General features: G+C 43.3%; 1 protein-coding gene across 11 annotated transcripts in view; it reads right to left on the bottom strand.

Moving 5' to 3' along the window:
* lrrc7 (leucine rich repeat containing 7) overlaps nt 1-20,876 on the bottom strand; it is a 101,260-nt gene that overhangs the window by 4,616 nt on the left and 75,768 nt on the right. For 9 of the 11 annotated variants that reach the window (XM_086225553.1, XM_086225552.1, XM_086225555.1 and 6 more), the window contains 18 exons: nt 20,009-20,078; nt 18,530-18,629; nt 18,150-18,274; nt 16,526-16,744; nt 16,299-16,421; nt 15,609-15,720; nt 14,621-14,834; nt 12,912-13,418; nt 12,023-12,241; nt 11,689-11,917; nt 11,172-11,528; nt 10,777-11,022; nt 8,499-8,711; nt 5,652-5,819; nt 4,502-4,621; nt 4,196-4,403; nt 3,787-4,037; nt 2,957-3,049 (listed from right to left, as the gene is read on the bottom strand). In XM_086225553.1, the coding sequence (XP_086081679.1) occupies nt 2,957-3,049; nt 3,787-4,037; nt 4,196-4,403; nt 4,502-4,621; nt 5,652-5,819; nt 8,499-8,711; nt 10,777-11,022; nt 11,172-11,528; nt 11,689-11,917; nt 12,023-12,241; nt 12,912-13,418; nt 14,621-14,834; nt 15,609-15,720; nt 16,299-16,421; nt 16,526-16,744; nt 18,150-18,274; nt 18,530-18,629; nt 20,009-20,078 (3,574 nt within the window). The remainder of the gene's footprint in view (nt 1-2,956; nt 3,050-3,786; nt 4,038-4,195; nt 4,404-4,501; nt 4,622-5,651; nt 5,820-8,498; nt 8,712-10,776; nt 11,023-11,171; nt 11,529-11,688; nt 11,918-12,022; nt 12,242-12,911; nt 13,419-14,620; nt 14,835-15,608; nt 15,721-16,298; nt 16,422-16,525; nt 16,745-18,149; nt 18,275-18,529; nt 18,630-20,008; nt 20,079-20,876) is intronic. The other 2 variants (XM_086225558.1, XM_086225561.1) reach the window with 1 other exon arrangement.

The following is a 20,876-nucleotide window of genomic DNA, read 5'->3' as shown; positions in this document are numbered from 1 at the left end:
AGAATGCCACAGCTAATCTTTTAAATAAAATCCAGAAGGAGATCATTGTCTTTTTTTTTAGCAGCTTGATACTAACATTTGTCAGGTTTTACAGAGGCTGATGAGACATAAAGAATTTTGATTCACAAAACTATTTGGGAACCTTTTATATCTTACTTACTCTGGATTGGTAAAAAGGATTATACAGGCATTTAGACGACATAATCATGCAAAAAAAAAACGTTTTGTTCTTAGACTGAAAACAATAAATTCCATTAATCTAAATGATATTGGTTCGGTATATTGAATTCATTTGCAAAAACAGATCGTAGATATTCTTAAAATGTACAAAACTGATTAGATAAATAAGTAAAATAAGAATAGAATAACATTCTTATTTCATTGGATCGTATTTATCAGTTGTGTACCCTGAGTGTAAAGATAAACCGATTTTTTGCTCCTCAACACTTTGCTCCAAATCCAAATGACATTTTAGACACTAATTTGCCAAAGCATGATTTAAAAATATCATTCACACAATCATTAGGGAAACGCGTGTGCTATTTCTGTCCAGTCCAGGCCGATGTAAGTAACAAGCTGACCATAAGGGGGAGCTATAGCCCTTCAGAGTAATTGTGGCTGCAGCGCTTGGGGACCTAAACCTTTACTCATCCGCCAGGCTGTTCTCACACAATTATATTCAACAATTTAAACTCTTCCTGAATGTAGCCTTTAGGGTGCCCTGACTGAACATTTCAATTTATTATGCACTTTTGCCTGTGACTCAATACAGTCAGCGGGGAAGTTTTGGTGGAATAAAAAGGTTGAAGTGACATAAATGAGCTCTCGTCATCGGGAAACAACACAAATAAAATCAAAGAAAAATCATTTGTTGAGGTTGGAAGTGTTGGCAGATCAGCGCTAATTTCACACCATCGACAAATCATGGAAGTGAGTACTTCAGATGGATGCCTTGCAAAGGGAGGCAACGATGGAACTGTGCTGATAAAAGCTGTCCAAAATGAAAACATAAAGCATCCTGTTAGTGGAGGGAAAATATCCACCATCAGACCCTGCTGAGGTCCTGGGAGGGTCTGCCAGGTGAGGACACTGAAGCATTTAAAGTGAAACTTCACCCAAAAAGTGATTTTTTTCCTTTAAAGAACTCCAAAAGAGAATTCCTTAGCTGAACTTTCCTCCCACCATTCGCGTAAAGCTACATATTCATATACATACAAGTAGCTGGCTTCTTCTGCATTACAGAGTCACAAAGAAGAGATGAAGGAGGGGAAAATGTCTCGCCACGAGAGAGCTTAAAAGCGAAAATAAACTTTTTGGGTCAAGTATTGCTCTAAAAGTACATTTTCTCTTTATTCCCTCATTACACTTGTTTCAATCTTCAGTGGGACCAATTTCCTTGGAGGAGGGGGTTCAATTTTCCAGACTCGATTCACAATGTATTTGGCAGAATGGCATATTGTCTTAAGAGTCTACACATTCGCGTAGCCATGCAAATACACCGACTTCGCCAGGGTTTTAAGAGAGGAGCGGTGTCATGTAAAAGCGTGCGGCTCAGCTTGACAACCCTGTGCAATGTCCCACGCCTGGGTCATCATTACCCCCCCCCCACAGCGTTCACTGGACGGATTGTTTTTTTTCAACTGAGAAACCACTTTTCCAGGTGAGTCAGTCGACTCAATTCAAAGGTCTGAGCAACACACACACTCATACATCGACACCCCTGCAGACACCCAGAGAGTTAGCGGGTGATTTAAATTCACTATCACTGTTTACCAATCTATGAACTTATGGGAAGCTACAGTGTGTAAAAGTAACGTTTCCCTCTGAAGGGAATTATTTCTACACTGCAGCCTTGATACCATGGATCGTTTTAAATATCTATTCTCTGTACTTGTCTATTTTGTGTTGCCTATTTAGCATAATTACGTTTTAAAAGAATATGCCTCATGGATAAAAATGTGGATCTTCAACAAAATATTGAGCACAATCACTTTAGAAACTGCTCATTTGCATTGGCTCCATTTGCTGCCTGTGCAACATGGCATTAATAATAGACAAACTGCAGCTGGTGGAAGCTTTATGGATAGACGCAGAGATGGGGATGATTAAATAACTGTGCGAGTCAGCAACTTAAACACTGGTTGTCTACACAAAACTTGTGTTTAAATGATGAATTGACAGTTCCTGTATAATCAGTTCACACCCCCGACTTGCATTAATTCACCATTTGTCACATGGGCTGCACAGACGCTGAATGTTTAAAGAACTCTTCTTGTCGGCTCTCTATTTATGGACCAGCTGTCTCTTCCGTTACTCAACATCTGAATAAAAGTCAGTCTAATATGTCTTACTTCCCATCCCTTGATCAAAGTGGTGAACATCTAAAATCACCCACAGTGTCCCAGAACTGCAGCAGCCTTCCTAAAATAGCTGTCGGAGCTCTATGAGCAGCCGCGCTCCTTTGGTCTCACAGTGGTGGCATGTTTTTTCGACAGACTGTGCAGGAGGCCTTGGGGATGTGCAACCCCAGTAGGCTCTCAGTTACAGCAAACTCAGAGGTAGAAACGATAAAAGAGTTTGGCATGTCTCTATGTTTGCCTGTGTGGGCAAAAATCTGAATTATTCTAGTCAACTGACGCCCCCTTTCCAAGTGACCTGCCGTTGGAAAATGACAGTTTTAGAATAGATGTTGATATCATCAGTCCTATTAAGACAGTCCAATCTAGTGATGCTAACAAGGGTTTCCAGTATTTCGGGAGGTGCGGCTTAATCATCTGTAATCATCGCATACTCTAACATCAAAGTCTCAAAGAGACTCAGAGTTAACCAAGTGCTGCCCCAAAAGTCAGACAGACAGACAAACTAAATACTGCTGTAACTAGCCACAGTTTCCATGGTAACTCTGAAGTAAAGCTGGGGAGGCTGTGATTGGCTGGCAGGCCAGGTCGGGTCGTACCATGTCGGAAGGTTTGAAGGGGTTCCCCTGGCCACTGATGCCACCAGAGATACTGAAACCAAGACCAGGGTTCTTCTCTATTCTCACACATAACTAGAAAGAAGGGAGGACAAAGAGAGACAAAGAAAGAAAGAGAGATATAAAAAGAAAAAAACAAGTGAAATATAAACAATCTGTCAAACTGAATGAGCTTGGAGTCGAATGACGTCTGCATGCACAACAGTAACAAGCTTTTGCGTGGTGTGCAACATGTTCTGGCAGCTACAGTCGATGTTCTCGGCTCTCTGAGCCACAGTTATTCTGGTCAGAGTTTCAATTTGGCATAATGAAAAATCTGAAGGCCAAAAACAAAGGACTCTGAAACAGTAGTGTTGGCATAAGGAGTTCATCTTCCCACCCAAACTGGTGCAGTAATACCCAGCTATCTACAAGGGGCAGAAATTAACCTCCGCTGCGTCTTCTAGAGCTGTTCCTGCTCAAACTATTGCTATTAGGCTTTTAAAATGACAGAGGCTAAAAGCAGATTAAAACATGCGTTGTCCTCATTAAAGACCCTTAAGTAAAAAGACATGTTTGATCACATGAAACTCGTATCTCGTTATCAACGAATCCACTCCGGGCAGTTGTAAAGACTTGTTTTCCATGATACGGAGGTCTGAGGTCAATAATTTACAGGAAATAAGCCACCACAAGGCGATAGAAACATTGGGATGAGAGACTTTGTCTGTTTTTCGACTCTAACCTCATACAATGTTTCAAAATCAACCGTCAAGACAGCATGAGAGGAAGTAGCTTCAGACACACAGATGGGCAGACAGGCAGTCAGATACCTGTTCCTGGAAACCATCTGTACTCTTCTGGCCTTTAGTCTGCAACAGGCAGCGAGCGCTCTGAGGCCGCGGATTGGTGTGAGTGGTCACAACAACCTGATTGCTGTGGACCATGCCCTGGTTGCTGTGGTACTGGGGGTTGGTGGCAGGCTGATGGGAGGTGTGGGAGCTATGAGGGTTATACTGGGGTTGGTTCCCAGAGGAGGACAGGGCCATAGGCAGGCCGGAACTGGGGTAGGCTTGGCCAGGAACTGGAAGAGTTGGATGGGAAGAACAGACACTGGTAGCATTGAATATTCACTATCAGTTCATATGTAAACTGTTCAATTGTGATTAGAATTAACAGATAACTTTTAAACTCAAAATAATTGGCCATGGTCCACATTTTTTGTCATTTATCACCATCTACCTTGAGACATGTTGCCTTGATACTGCCCCCCCGCTGGGACGACTGACAAGGGCATCCCTGGCTGGTACTGAACCCCTTTGCTCATCATGATGCCATCGTATCCCTGCTGCCCAACCACACGATGAGGGGTTGTGGCCGAGGAAGAGGAGGAGGAAGTGACGATCATGGTGTTATGGGATTGGTGGGAAGGGTTGTGGGAGTGGCCACCCTGTGCAAAGAGGATGGGTGATTATATAAACAGAGATGAAGATATAAGCTCTTCCCTTACGTTCAAGGTGGAAAAGAACTACAATAGTCAGCTCTTACCTTTTTCATGAGGTTGTCAGGGGGGACATCCCTCCTGCCAAGCGAGTAGGGAGCCCATTGATTGCTCCCTGACACCCCCTCTTGATCATTATCCAGCATGGCACCCTGCTGGGAGGGGGTCTGAGGGAGACAGAGGGAGACAAAAACATAATAATTACTGAGACTGAAGTTTTTAAAAAGTTTAAAACTTGTATGTACAGGTATGCATTTATAAGACTCTGAATTTTCAGCCTGCTTCTTTGTCTCCATCTCCAGCCACTTCTCACTCGTCCCCGTCATTTCCAGACCTGACTTTCTCCACCTGTCCATCACTCCCTTGGACTCTATTCTCCAGCGTTATGGTCCCATCCACATTGTTATCCACTCGTACTTCAAAATCATCCTGAACTGCCAACACACCAACCTTTCATCATCTCATCAGCCCCCGTGTTCATTCGCCGGCCCTCTCACTATTTTCCTCTACCTTTCACAGTTGTTTTGCGCCTTTTACCACTGAAGTCTTTGCACTGTTGCTGTCTGCCTGGCAATCTTTCAGACAGGTTTGAACGATCCTGTCTTTTACTCATCTTCCCATGCAAAATTTGTGACGATTTTTTTGTTTCAATTCAGCTGGATGCAGAGTGACTCAAAATTTGTTGACATCAATGAGCAATGCCTCACTGCTGACTGCGTCAGAAGTCTCCCTGCATATTGACATACAGCCATATTTATTTCATAGTTTAGACTTTTGGCCATCTTGAAAAGCCAGACGTGTCATTCAAACCCTTGAAGAAACAACCTGTCAACAAAATGTATCCTAGTTTGTAGTTGTAATTCTTCAGTCATTAGACTGGGACTTTAATGCCACAAAATTAACGTCCAGTTGACTTACTCACACAGCTTGAGATGATGGAATAGACAGTTACAGTGTAGTAGTAGTAGTAGTAGTAGTAGTAGTAGTAGGAGTAGTAGTAGTAGTAGTAGTAGTAATAATAATAATAATAATAATAATAATAATAATAATAATAATAATAATAATAATAGGGCAATGGTAAAGTTTGTGTTGGCTACAGTGGGTTGCAGAGGCAATGGCAGCTATTCTTTATAATTCCCTAGTTGTGGCGCAACAACAGCAGTACCACGGGCTCTTTGTTTTCATCGGGATACTCACAGCGTTAGCAGATGGAGGAGGAGGTAGTGGCAGCCAGCGGCCAGCAGGGGGCTCATGCTTAGCGTTATTGTAAAGGTTAAAGTTCAAAGTGCTGCTGCGCCCCTGGCCGTGACCCCCGCCCTGACAGAGCATGCCCAGCGTGAGCGTGTTGTGCTTTAGGACACCACTCTGATTGGAAAAGACAACATCACATGACATGGGTGAAGGTACGGGGAGGGGGGGGGGGGGGGGTGAGTGGGCTGCAGCGTGGTGACAACACACTGTGAGCTCCACAAACAAACAAACATCAATAACACTGATAAAAACAACAACAACAACAACAACAACAGTGCAGAGTTGCTGAAAGCACAGAGAAATGTTAGCTAGTGATTGGTCATACACACAGTGAACATTGGGTCATACAAGCAACAAGTTGTGGATAAAGTCCTTCATAACTATATACTTTAAAAAAATTCAGACTTCCGTCACATACTGAACTTTACTTGATATTATAAGGGATTAAAAAAAGACACCATGATCCCCAATGCCATTGTCTTTTAAGTATATATCTATAATTGTATTTATGTTCACTCTAAAGTCTTACGAGAGCCAATTTAAAAAAGAATGATCATGTAATATGACTTTTAGTGCATAGTATGGGTCAGACTCCACCCTTCCGACCTGATAAACACCTGTACATTTTTAAATCTCCACACCCTCAGTTGGTAAAAAAAAGTTGAAAAAAAAAATCTCAATCATCTGAAAGAATTCCTGAAGGTGAAGAAGTTCCTCCAAAAATCCAGATGACATGAATCAACCGCTTCCACAGAGTTCAGCGTTCGTTATAATTATTGTCGATCTAAATTCAAGCTACCAGAATTATGCAATGCAGATTCAGCACATAGCCACGCTGAGTGTCCGTGAAGATCCACAGTCATCCAGGTCACATCTAAGTGCTTCTCAAAGGCAACTGGGCTTGTTAAAGTTTCTAGAAGTCACGTGCGATCCTGTCGCCACCAGCAGCTTCAAGACGAGTGGTAAGCAGAGTCATCCTCCTCAAAGCCATCATCAGTGGCATCAACTCAGTAGCCTCCCACTGGCAAACACACCTCACACCGCAACAAACACTCTCTGGGTTTTGCCAATACTGATAGAAAACTAAAAATGGAGGAAACCACGGTGTCCCTCGATGGCTCTTCACCCGTCACCTGCATGCCCAACCAGAAGCAGGAAAGTCTGTAATGTGTACATGCAGGACCATTTGGCCCACAGAACCAACCTCACCTTCGACCACACATCCGCCTGCTCCAAGTCCTGCAGACTAACTATTATTTCCAATGTTGAAATGTTTCTACAGGCAGGAGAAGGGCTGTGTCACTGCTCCACATGGAGGAGGTATATTCACGCATGTACGAAAAACCGTTCTCATCACGAGAAAAGGAGGAGCTACCTTTCTGTGTCAGAAATGCAGTCACCACAACAAAAGAGAGGATGGTCAACAGCACCACAGTGTAGCATTGTTTGGCTTACATACACTCTCAACGCTGACTGAACAATATTTGAGGGCACCGCTGCGTGAATGCAGAAGGGATGAATTTGTGCCTGAGACAACATAAATTCACAGAAGTTATAAGCAGAGGCAACAAGCTTTCATTGCTGCCGTGTATATTGTTGATAGAGCTCTGACTGCTCGTTCAATGTGGGTCCTACATTGGAAGCGCTGGAGGCTGGCCACAAATCCCTACCTTTACCTGGGATTTGGGTTCCCGTTGATGCCAATCAGAGCCGAGACAATAAACACCCCAATCTACTGCAGGGTCATTGGATCCAGCAGTGACTTGCAATTAAATTTGTTCACACTGTAGACAAAAGGGCTGTAAAGAGTAAAACTCTGACCTCATGCGCAGGCCATTTTTGACCTGGGTCAAAAAACACAAGAGGCAGAAGCCCTCACACAGCACGGCAACGCAGTGGACAGAAACATCACGTTCACTCAAGAGGAAGTGAGTGGAAATAGTTTGGCCTTGAAAGGAGCGCTGCACAGTGAAGACGACAGAAGTCTCCCCATCGAAATATACCGAAAAACCCACACAAACAGATCGATATTTACTCTTTTTATATTCAGCACTCACTGGAAGACAAGCTGTTATCAGATCCCTACATTACTGGGCACAGAGCGTGGCCACAAGGACAGAGGGGAGGAAGGAGCACAAACTTAAGGACAGAACGCCGAAGTATACGCAGAGGAATTTAGTACAGTGAGGGATGCACAGTCCTTTTTGTTGGGGAAACAAACAAAAAAAAACAAACCCCTTCACAAACACAAGGAACACAACACAGCAGATTAACTTGTCAGATCAATCAGAACTCGCTATGCTAGCTACTTCTGAAGGACACCATGTAGAGCAATGTTCACATTCTGGCCAGAAAACACAGACAACTGCAGAGAAAAAGGAGGCCATCCATGTCAAACTGGAACAAATATCACTGAAAGGAAGAAAGGTCGTACGATGTCATGAGTTGCCTTCCCAGGCAGCTCAACTACAGGTATGACCGGGTAGAAATGAAGAAGCCTTCCAGACAGAGGTGAAAGATCTTCAGGACGCTCAAACAAGTCCAGTTGCCTTTGTATAACACGGTAGTGAGTGTGCGGTAGGTCGGGCTGACAGAGCGACAGAGTGGAGTGGACACACATGCAGCCAGACACATATCTGGTCAACCTTATAACACAGACTTACACAAATACAGACGGGGAAGGCTTCCGAATGCTGTATTGATGTGAGCATGAGGGTGTGTGTGTATGTGTGTGTGTGTGTGTGTGTGTGTGTGTGCATCTCCCTCTTCAGTGTGACTATCATATTGACGTACCCTGTCCAATCGTTTGGCCTCTATGTGCCTGAGCAGCTGTTGCCTCCAATCGGCAGGCATCTTGGAGGTGATGTCTTCAGGTTTCTGTGGTACGACTGGTCTTACTTTGATGGTGTCATCGGAAGGTTTCTCAGGGCAGGTTGCCAAGGTGTAGTCAGGCGGCATCTTCTCCAGCAGGGCGGCCATAGTGGGACGAGCTGACACTGGACGGGCCTTATAAAGACCATGAAGGAAATATAAGTTGGACTCAGACTTTAATGGAGGGAACTAAAGCTTGTGCTTCTAAGATTTCAAGCTCTGTTCCCCCACAGAAAAATGGCAGCATTGGTCTTTCTACACTATGTCTGTATTTTTGCCCTGAAATTGTTGAATGTTTAAAAAATACATTTAAACTCATGTTGCGCCACGAGGTTTTGGAACAGGTTTGAACTTCTGCATTTTTCACAGACATCGAAACGTTTTTGACAGTTGGCAGCTCCGCTCATGTACTGGTATACACCTCCCGACACAAAGCACCTCATGATAAACAAAGCGACAATTAAAAATGAGGAGTACAGAGAGAGATTGTATGTAGAACAGTTTCGAATCTGGGAAGGCCTCAATTTAAGGATGCAGATTAGAGATTAAAGATTGAGCACTGGGCAGCTACCATTCACTTATTCACACACGTAGCCTCGTAGATACCGCTAGCCTCAAACAGGGTTGATTAATTCAGTTGCTAGCAAGTATGAATTTAAATGACTGCCTGAATGTTGCAAGTGAATAAGTTGCCTTGATTTGTATAATGTTACTTGAAGCAGTGAAGGAAAAGTGGTGCAGCATGCGTGACACATATATCCGCAACAAGTGTGACAGAAATTGGACGGCAAGGAACTATGTGGAACTACGGTGTATGGAAGTAGTCTCTCCATGCAAATTTTCACACAAACAGAATAATAAATGCCTCTGACTCAGCATGCAGGTTTCTGTGCAGAATTATTCTGATTAGATAAATAAATGCATACAAAAAAAATACAGACTGTATGCAGAGGCCTCATTTCTTGATTGCTCACGCGGCGAAGAACAACTTGAGTATGTTCATCACATTTTTGATTGTCCTCTAAACTGCTGGCCCACAGAGGAAGACTAAATGTCCCCGGGATGGGGAGGTTATGTGAAACAGAACATGAAATTGGTGGGCGGGTTATCACAGAGACCTCAGAAAGGTCTTGTGTCCACCGAAGTATTTGTTTTTCAGCTGAAAACACGAGGCACTGTTCTGAAGCGTGCAGCTGGGAGCGTTTTAGAGCGCTTTTGGTTGCTATGATACAGCATTTCCATGGGAGTAAAAATGTCCAGCAAAAAGCAGAGTACTTCCTCTGGTCTTTTCTCTGGATGTAAAAAGGAATCCACCACCCTGGAACAAAATCTCCTTCCTTGTTGCTCTTCAGCAATCACACATGAGGGACACAGTGTTGGTCTGTGGTATCTGTCCTCCTCCACTGTGATTGGAAGACTGGATAAAAGTGACAGTGACAAGTGTGGCGTTTTACCCAAAACTGCAGATTTTCCAAACCTCAGCAACCGGCAAAAAAAATTTGTCAAAGCACAAAATAAACACTCAGCTCCTTGTCACGTTTGCCATTTGAAAGATTCTGTAGCATTAAAAACACAGCACTTCCTTTGCAAACAATTTAAAATATACTTAATAAAACCCTTTCGGTGGACACAGCTCCTAATGCACACTCTATGCCAGACCATTGTATGGACACTGGTGCTGAGCCTGATCATGGTGCTCTCAGATTACTAAGTTATGTTGGTTATGTTCCAAACCTTATTGGAACATAACAGCTTTACCTAAACCAGACCTTAAGGATAAGACTGCAGTCACAAGTGCTCAGTGTTGTTTTCTGAGCTCAGAGTTTCTGCTCCTTCATGCAGAAAGGAGTCAGACAGTTTTTTGTGCAGCTGCTTAGTATGCCCCTGGACACCTCTCCGTGGCTATTTTGGGAAAGTCTGACTAGGCAAACTCAAAAAAATGCTGAAGAAATTATTTGCAGACTTGGGAATGCCTTCGCGTCTCGAGGATGTGGCTGGAGTAAATTACACCTGTGTTACCTTTGCTACCTGGACCGGCTTCACTGGAGTACAATAGATGGATCAAAAATGATTCCACTTATGTACAGCGACACGTAACACTCCAAAGTCCTCACACCTCTATGATACGGTAGGCTGCCAGAGGTCTACAATATGAAACTTGAATCAATAAACTGAAACAGTTTAGGGACAAACAGTCTACCTGAGATGCCCCGTAGGTCTCAGTACTGTAGCTCCTGGCCGACAGGGGGCGGCGCTGAGTCAGGCTCTTGGTCGGATAACCAATCATGGGCTTCTTTTGTTCCTGGTAGGTGGGGTAGTCATCATCGTAGCGTCCGTTTCTCTTGTTGTGCAGCATCTGGCTCTGGTTGTCAGACATGTTGGTGACAGCAGAGTGCTCCATTGGGGTGGAGTAGGCAAGAGCCCGACCGTAAAGCGGAGGGTCGCCCTGAGGAATGAGGTAAGAGATGTTAAAGTTGACTCTCAGTTGCCTTCTTTCTATAATTTTTTTCCATTGTAGAGCTTATAAACAAATATTGCTTTTATATTCACTGTATATGAATTATTAATTTCCACATAATTCTGTAGATGTCATACCTGCTGTCTGTACTGCGCTTCCTGCAGCGCCTCCTGCTGAGCTTCATGAACTCTGCGGAACAAAGCGAGTTCTGTAGAGCTCACCAACGAGTCCGCTCTCCTCAAAAACCCTGGCCTGGAACGCTGGGATGGGATTGGTTGCTGCTGCTGACTGGGATGACTGGGACCATCCTGGTTGATTGGTGATTGGGGGAAAGAAAACATCTCCAGCGGTGGATAAGCGCGGTAGCGAGGGCTCACTAACTCTTTGGGTAACGTCTTCCCTGGTTGATTGATGTACTCCAAGGCTTTTGATGAGTGGTTGACATAATCTGGTGTATTGGGGAAGGGAGGAGGGGCCCTGCGGTCCATGGTCACCTGATTGGTCCAAATTTTCACCAGTTAGTCCCTGAATGTTTCCAGGCATTGTTGTTACCATGACTTTTACCTATTTTGCAAAGATTTGTTATCCTAAATAACCTTAAAACCTACTCAAAAAAACCCAAATTCAATATCAGGAAGGATGCCGGCTGCTGACCTGGGGATTGTAGTTCTGGTCGAAGTGGTAGGCCTTCTGTGGGATGGCAGGTTTCTGGTTGTGTCCCTGTTGGTTCTGGTTGCCATGTCCTGGGAATCCCAGTTCATCATCTAACATGGGTGCAGACTGGGATCGTGCCATGCTGGTCTGCTCCATAGAACCAGGCAGCTCTGGACGGTCCAAACTGGTCTGCTGCTCAATGGATGAACTGTAGCTGTCCATGGGAATACTGTGGAGAGAAAACTACAAATGAACTCAATGTATACGGCTATAATCAAAGTACTGCGCACGGGCAGGACATAATGTAATACATCCATGACAAAAATGATTCTACCTGTACACTTTATAGGATCCAATGTCAATCTCATCGATGCTCTGTGACTTCTTAAACTTGGACCTGGTCTCTTTCATCATGGGAGACAGGCGATCTGAGCTCTTACTCATGACCACCGTCACTTTGTTGCCGCCGGTGACAGTCAGCTGATCCTTTCTGTTTTGCTCACCCTGATTGTCGTGATATGACCAGCTGCCAGGCAAAGGCCCTGGTCCTTCCCTTGGAAGGAAGAACAGGAAACAACAGTAAAGGGCATTAAAAAAAGCAGGATTGTGACGACAGAAGCAGAAATTAAAAGCATGTTTATGTGTTGTGCCTCCTTATTGCTAGATAAGTACTTAATTGCAGTTTTAATGAATCCTTTTCTGGCCTAATTAAAAAAAAAATTAACGCACATGCACTGTAAAACTCATAGGAAAGTGTTCAAATAATTAACTTTTTACAACAAAAGTGCAGTGCAAAAGTACCAAATTGACAGCAACATAACTTAGAAAATATTCTCTAATTGTCTAAAATTAGTTTGAGAAGCTCAGACAAGAGATTGTCTGGTCTTTTGGGTTGATAACTAATACAAACGTGATAAGCCAGCTTGATCATAAATTAAGCGACTGATTATTTGGATGCTATATAAAAGCTGGATCAGTTTCAAACCAAGGGTGTTTCAAAACACTTAACATCTAATAAACAAAGTCAGGAATTTGATTTATGTAGCGTAAGTTGATCAACCGCTGGATCTTCAACAGGAGCCACGTGGACAAATGCTGCTGTGGTGTTTACTGAATGAATGCCTGGAAATCCTGAATATAATGAAGGATTCCTCATAAACACTCAAGTATTAGAGGTAACCGAGGATTGTTGTACTGGAAAATGGATCTCCTGCTTCAGTTACCTCGGGTCCATCACCTTGCGGTCTGGGTTGGGGCTTGATGTGGGTGTCAGGTCCAGTTTGGAGGGAAAAGCGGTCCTGTCCTCTAATGGACTTGGGGTACGGGTCCAATTCTGCCAAGGATTCTGGGAGGGGTGTGCAGAGCCTTGGGGGTCATTGTCTGGGCCGGAGCGTTGATTACTGTGGAAGGGAAGTGTCTGGGTGTCCAGTTCCAAGGGTACTCCTACAATTCTCTCTTGCCTCAGGAGAGGACGGCGGCCATGTGTTGACTGGCTGCGGGGTTTAGAACCCAGTGGTGGATTTCCCTGGCTTGTGGTGGAGGATGAGGGGTCCAGAGGAGACTCTTCAGCATCAAAACCTGTGTTGTCATAGTGAGGGGCCTCAGCCCAGTCAAAAGGCTCGCTCAGTGGGCGTCGATCACCGCGTTGCTGCAGGGTACCTGATGGAGGGGTTTCTCTCTGAGATAGCAGGGGCTTCGAATCAATAGGTTTGGGGAATGACTGGGCCAGTCTTAAAACAATAACAGAGAATATAAAAATCACTAGTGATGCTGCAAAATGATTGAGAAAATGTTTAGAGTGAAACACCGTGTGCTGTTGTGACTGTAATAACAGGTAGCAGCATAGCTTTCCTCGCCATCTCTGCTTCTTCCTTGACAGATCAAGAACCTGTGGTCGCTTCAATGACTGTTTCAGCCTTGAAAAGAACCAATAACGCCTTCAGCCGCCCTGCTTGCTTCTTGCATTTTGCATACACCACATGTTTCACAAGCACTCAGACAAAAGGACAGACTGAGGTCAGGATTTGTGTCTAATTTCCAGTCAACAGGAGACGAGCTCAATATCACGAAACAGAAAAATGTTAAAGTTCTTTAAAAATTCAAAAAGTATCAGTTTGGATCCTGTGGAGTTTAATTTTTTTTTTTTTTAGATCGATGTATAAGTTCATCTATATTACATTTGTTACATCCGTTTAGTTATAACAACTGTTTATCAGCCTTTACATTTTGTGCATATAAAAGAGAAATAAAAAAGGTATTTTAGCAGTGTTAAAATGTCAATCACATGACAGGAACCTTGGTAGCATTTTCACTGGATACAACAAACATGAAAAGCTGCCAGAGAGATGGCACCTAAGTCAATTTGACATATTTATGATTGTCTATAACCTGCAACATTCCCATTTAGAGAACTGATCCAAAGACTTGAAAGAGACGCTTTTTGACGTATGAAATCTCTAACTTCATTAGGAGGTGTGTGGTCCACATACACAAGCCTCCTCTCTTGTTGGTGTGAACAGCCCTATAGATAGTAACATCCCTGATGTTCTCAGAATCAGAGGAGAGAGATGAGAGAGGATCCTGAGCACAAGTCTGCAGCATCCTAATGAGTCTCTCTGACCTTGACTGAGCAAGCACAGAGATGAGAAAGACGGTGAAAGATGGAGGGAGGAGGGAGAGCTGGATGGATGGATGGATGGATGGATAGATGGGTAGAGTGATGAGGTGGGAGATGGATGAGGGTGATAGATGAGGGAGATTGAAGAAGGGGGTTAGAATTGAAAGAAAAAGGAGATGATAGATAGTTGGAAAGAGGGATAGAAATGAAATTTTGTGTGTGTGTGTGTGTGTGTGTGTGTGTGTGTGTGTGTGTGTGTGTGTGTGTGTGTGTGTGTGTGTGTGTGTGTGTGTGTGTGTGTGTGTGTGTGTATACCTGTTGGTCCAGTGCGTTTGAGGAGCCTGGTCCTTGCTGGAGGCCGTCATGGCAGGATTGTGTTGATGCGGGTGGGAGAGTGTGTGTGAGTGTGTGTTAGCGGGTGGGTTGGAGGAACCGGAGGAGCCCTGTGAGGGAGAATAGTCAGAGTAGGTGGCTGAGGAGCCGCTGTGGTTCAGACAGTGGAGCTTGTCCACCTCCTCATCTGTAGACTCTAAACAGACGGACAGAGACACGCAACACCATTCAATGGAAATTTCACCTCCACTTTTTCTTGATACTTCAAAATTTGACAGGCGCTCACATGCTCCTGTCATATTTGGATTTTATGTATTTCCCAGATCAACTCTGTCATGATTGTTTGTGAGGGCATATAAAACCATAATTCTGGATTAAAGATTAAATTAAAATGTAACTTTTGACTGTCAAATTTTACAGGAATTACAGGTGGAGTGAACTCATCCACTGTCATTCATTGTGCTAAGCTAGCTATTAGCTGGTCTCGGGAGAGGAGGGCAAATAATTCACTCAAAAACTGGTTTGTTCCTTTAAATATTTTGCAGCTAGTACCCTGTACACTCAAAGAGCTTTTCCTGATTTGGTTCCAAACACAGCTAGACTCTGTCTGTCAGTGGATGGGATTAAAACACACATTTATGGCAATGAAGGTAAAATTAGCTATGGGGTTATTTTTGAATTTACCTGGATTTACCTCAGATGAAAGAGAAAAATGGTCAAACTTATAGCTGAACACATCTAACTGGATTCTACATACTCAGAGGAGCTCTTAGCGCTCCCTCGTTCTATATTCTATGTGCTGAAATTAATCTCCATGCCGCTATGACTAAGAAGTGAGCAGTATTACAACACGCCTGCAGTAATTTACAGTTGTGTATTTGTCATCATTTGCCTACATGTATGATTGTTACGACTGATGGTCTCACTGTTATTCATGGTTCAACAGGCTTTTCGAATTAATGTACAGTACCTTTCTTGTCCTTGCCCAGCAGAACCACCTTTGGTTTGTACATGGGGGGCTCCACCAGGGTGGGCCTCATGTCAGAGATGCGAATGTCATTGGGTGAGCCCCCCATCGAGTCCTGCAGGAATCACACGGCTCAGTTACAGTCGAGTCATACAAACTGATACAATCCATGTGCTACGATGTTGAAAACCATACAGAGATGCAGTAGAACCTCTTTAGAGAGCCAATTAAGTCAGGGATGGTAAACAACTTCCAGAATAATTCGTGATAATGTTCCAGACTGACATTTATATTTGGCCACTAAAAAGCACTGAAAGGGGTCTCAACACTCATCGACGTGCTCGTACTGATGAACAAATGCAGCACATAAACATTTGCAGAAAGGATTTTTCATGATAGACAACAGGAAAATAAAAATGTACTGAAAAAATGTTAAAAAAAAAACAACAACAAAACTTTATTAATAGGAAATTCTCAAATTAATGTTCCTTTCACTCTCAGGGGGCATCGGAGAGTGCTTGTGAGTGAGGAGCACTGTCATTGTGGTAAATCAATAGCTTGATAACTACAACACTACAATTAAAATCATTATTACAAATAAGCATCAAACTTCTGAGTGTGTGTGTGTGTGTGTGTGTGTGTGTGTGTGTGTGTGTGTGTGTGTGTGTGTTTGTGTGTGACTATGTAACAAACCTCTGAGCTCTCTGTCAGGTCCTCTTTGTCCTTCCTCTTGGGTATGTCAATGCCAGAGTTATGCATTGATCCCTGATCTATCATTTGGGTCTGAGAGAAGTCCTGCATCTCTCTGTCTGTCACCTGGTAAACACAAATTTAATATAAAGTGTCAAATTAGCAAACATAAAAAGAAGATAGAATTTTATGAGTATATACATGTGTGTGTGTATGTGTGTGTGTTCTACCTCTTTGGGAGGCAGGGGCCACGGTGGCTCGTACTGTTCTTTGCTGTGGTGCGTGTGTTCCATGTTGGTCCCTGCTGAGGTGGCAGTGCCTGTGCTCAGCTGGTGCTGGTGCCCATGGCCGGCGTGCACACTTTTACCCACAAGGCTTTGCACCGACTTTACCATGTTCTTCAGGTCCTCGGGGTAGGGTGTTGGGTATCGCTTGAGGTTTATTTCCACCTGCAGATAAAGATGGATGTAGTTAGCAGGTGTGAGTAGCCAGCAGGTGCAGACCAGTGAAGTCATTAAGCATCACTCTAACACCTCAAGAGACATGTGACAAAGGCTAGCATGCATGCATTTCAGACTGCTTGCAAGCGAAACCTGCTGGAGTCCAGAACGGGACGGTACTCATCTACATAGCACAGGTTACATTGGAAACGTGACCTGGATGGTAAGTGACGCTTAAGGACGTGACTGCACAGTGCAGGAGAGTGAGTAAACTCCCCTCTGCAACAGGAGCTCTGCTCAAGCAAAAGATGTCAGCTCCTGGGGTTTTGTGCCCACATAACTGTGGTCATGGGTTCAAGTCCAGTGCAGGGCCATGCTTGTTACACAACAAAGGTTAGGAATTGAATAGAAATAAAATTTAAAAAAAAAACTTTCAGTTGTGATTGCTTGAAAAAGCTCCTCTTCCACTCAAATCTCTTGTTGGTTTGTTTTCTGTTTTTTTACCGCTATTAATCTGGGCATCACCATCACAGCACTCAACATTGTTCAAGTCACTCCAAAGAAACTGCAGAAGAGACATATTAGCAGGTCGGGTTTCACAAAAATATGAAAATCTGCTAGACTGGATTAATATAATCAAGCTGCGTAGGAGAAATTCTAAAATTGTGTCAATGTTGTATGAGAAACTTATACAAGAGTACCCATGAGCTTGAGTTTCCAGAGGGGTGAAACCTCAGATTAGGCTACTGAAGTGACACTTCACTTAAAATCTATTTGTGTGCACTTGCTGTTCAAGTACTTTGCTGGATCCCTTCTTTGTCACTCAACAATACAGAAAATGCCAACGATGCACACGTCCAAAACTGCCAGTTTACAAACTCTCAAGTGCATCGTCCGGCATAATCTGTGTCTTCTTTATCCAGCTGGATGCTCAGTAATTACAAACACTTGGATTTGAGCATAAAAGAAACAAACTTTAACACTTCTGTGAACAAGCGCAGATGAACATGAGCAATTTGGTTCAAATGAATGGTAGTTATTATCTCAAACAAACGACAAACCGCGGGGCCCCATTAGCTTGGAGCTAAATATATGCAGTTCGTTTTTTGTGAGGACTCCAAAGGCAAAATACACTTCTTTTTTTTTTTTAGGTCAAGTATCGCTTGAAGGACGCTTATGTGTTTCAATAGAGGATAAAACTGCATCATATTAGAATGACACAGATTTATGATCAATGTTTTTTGATAATGTTGCACATTTTTGTGCTTTTATTTAATTATTTTTAATCCTGCAAGTCACTGCACTGACGAGTGAACCAGGAGGCTTCATTCTTTTAAAGGAGTTCAAGGTACCCTGATGGCCTGTAAGTGGCTGCCTCATACAGCACTTCTATTTAAAGGCAGACAGGTCTGACCTTGACCTTCCCAGAGTTGTCTTCCTCTTCTTTCTTGTCTTCAAAGTCAAAGGCCACAGTCATCCTCTGCTGTCTCTGCTCCTCCCACAGAGTGGGATTAAAGCTGTCACTGTCCGACTGGTAATCTGAACACATAATCACAACATATATCAAGGACACAAGGATTAAAACTGACAATGTTTAGTGCCAGATTATCAGACACCTACAAGCATACACACACAGACACACATATAACGCCATATTATTACAATGTGCTAGTACAAATACGGAAAATTTGGCGGACTTCTTTTGATTCTTCTGTAATCAAAAGGACAATGAGACACACACATCCACACATACATGCACAAACAAACACACACACACACACATACAGATTGTACCCTCATCATGTCGAGGTTGTTGAGGAAACATGTAGTTGGTCAAAACCTTCTGTTTGGTTTCAGGGTGAGCTTCCGTCTGCAGGGGGATCAGAGCCTTGGACTGTAGAGAGACACATCTTCATATTAGTGATCAGGTTCACTGGTGCTGGGCAGCCCTGATCCCTCAACTACATCTACAGTCCTAGAAAGAAGCTCTGCTGCATATTGATGACTTACCAGCAGAGTGAATTCAGGATAGTAAATCTGGCAGAGTGACTGACGTGATGCATGGCGGGAAAACGGTACAATTTTGAAATAATGTGTAAAATAAATCCGTATTGCCGGGAGAGCAGGATGTCCTCAAAAATGGTCAGTTGTCTTAATTTTTTAAAAACATAGATTCATGTCATTTTTATCTCATTCCAAATCTATCTTCATATTTGTATGTTATATGTCCCACTAGACGCCGCCGCTGTTGCGTTTTATATTCTACCAGTTTGCTATTAAAATCAAGCCCTCTGGCAGCATCAAGAATCAGTGACGAATCAGTCTAAACAAGCAAGCTTAGCATCATAGAAGGTCATCTTCAGTATGGCTCTCTGATTCAATTCTTAGCCGCACAAGTTACTTTAAATGTAACGAAGAAAATTACTACCTTTCAGAAGCGTGAAGGAAGCAAAATTATGCAGAACTTCATATCAGCCTTACAAAGGTAAGATGCGTCTTTGTGCTTGTTTTAGACCAGTGGATCGCACAGCAGCAGAAACGAGGTATATGATGTCGACGCCGGGTCACCTGATGAATAGACTGCTGCCGTGATGCCTTTATGAAGCACAACCTGGTGGTTAGCAACATCATGGGTTCCCTCCACCAAAAGGAAACTGAATTGTTTATGTTGGATTGTTGTTTAAAAAAAAAAAAGTGCTATGCTACTTGTTGTTTCGATGAGGTTAGCGTTCGATTTAGTTCAGCATGATAGTCTACACAAATGAATGCCACTTTTATGATTTGTGAAGAAGTGTGAATGAAGGCTATTACTGGAAGTAAAAAGCTAACATTGGCTTACAATCAAACTTCAGCGCGCGCGCACACACGACCTCAGCATCACCACAACCAGCTTCACTCCTCCTCTCACCTTGATGTGATAATGTCAACCTCAGTAGTCTCATTTAGCTGCTTGCCCTTCTTTAAAGACACACAGAGCCCTCAAAATTCAGGAGTGCGGTATTTACTGACATACTTAATGCCGTAGAACAAAATGCCGTAATGTCTTAATCATGCGTTAACTCTAAACATCAATTCAGGCTTTTAACCAAAAACCCCATTACCTCTGACACATAGGAACTAAAGATTTCACAATGCTGCCTTATTTCCAGGTGTTAGGGCTCATTCCTGCACCGCTCTATATGTCTCTGGTTAATGGACACAGTTTGTGCTGCAACCCTGTCAGCAGGTCCAGGCTCTGGGAGGGAGTGTGGGAGGAGAGAGGGAAAGAGATACCTGATTGTCAGAAAGCCAGAGAGCTGCCAGGTCCTTCAGCTTAGTAAAGGTGAACGGTAGATTCTTTAACCTGAGAGTGAGAGACAGAGAAACAGGGAGGGAGGGAGAGGCGAGAACCAAAGGGGAGATGTTTCTTCTGCCCACGCACTGTACAGCCTGCAGAGCACGTAACCATGGCAACACACTCACCCATTCCCATGGTAACTGCAGGCCATGGGAGCTACGGTCATTGACAAAGTGTTGCCAGTGTGTGTGTGTGTGTGTGTGTGTGTGTGTAAGAATTGTCATTATTGAGTCATAGCGTGTGTGCCAGGTATTCCTCATGTTGTGGGGACATAAACGGTCACATTGAGGAACTGTGCTCTCTATTCGGGTAAAAAGAGCAAGTCCATGTTCAGGGTGAGGCAGTCGACGGATGGACCATCCTGATTCACTGATACGATGCTTTAACATGGACGCATGTGTGTGTTTATTTTCATTCCTCCTCCAACAGCATCCGTTTCCACAACCGATGGCAGTGTGCTGCGTAAACTTGTTGCAGGCAGTCGGTTCAAGCCTTGCTGGCATGCTCGTTATTTTACTTGATTGCGCCAAGCTAGTGTATGTTTACACTTTTAACTGAAAATTCTACATTTTCAATGAACTGAGCTGAACTTGTGACATTATTAGTATAACATTTATTAATAAAACATTAGAATTATTTTGTTTGCAGAATTTCAGCGTAATCCATATCAACTGCAGAAGCCACAACTGAAGGGGCTTCATTTCTAAAAGATAATCTGATAATTTCCAAAAAGAACTGATGTAGGATCGAGATGTGAACTTGTCATTTACACCCCTTGTTCCCTTAATATAAATCCTACAATTT

Source organism: Aulostomus chinensis, chromosome 14, assembly GCF_037954235.1.
Source record: "Aulostomus chinensis isolate RoL2024-O1b breed Wild chromosome 14, RoL_Achi_v1.0, whole genome shotgun sequence".
Lineage (NCBI taxonomy): Eukaryota > Metazoa > Chordata > Actinopteri > Syngnathiformes > Aulostomidae > Aulostomus > Aulostomus chinensis.
This window is presented reverse-complemented; position numbering and strand designations above follow the sequence as displayed.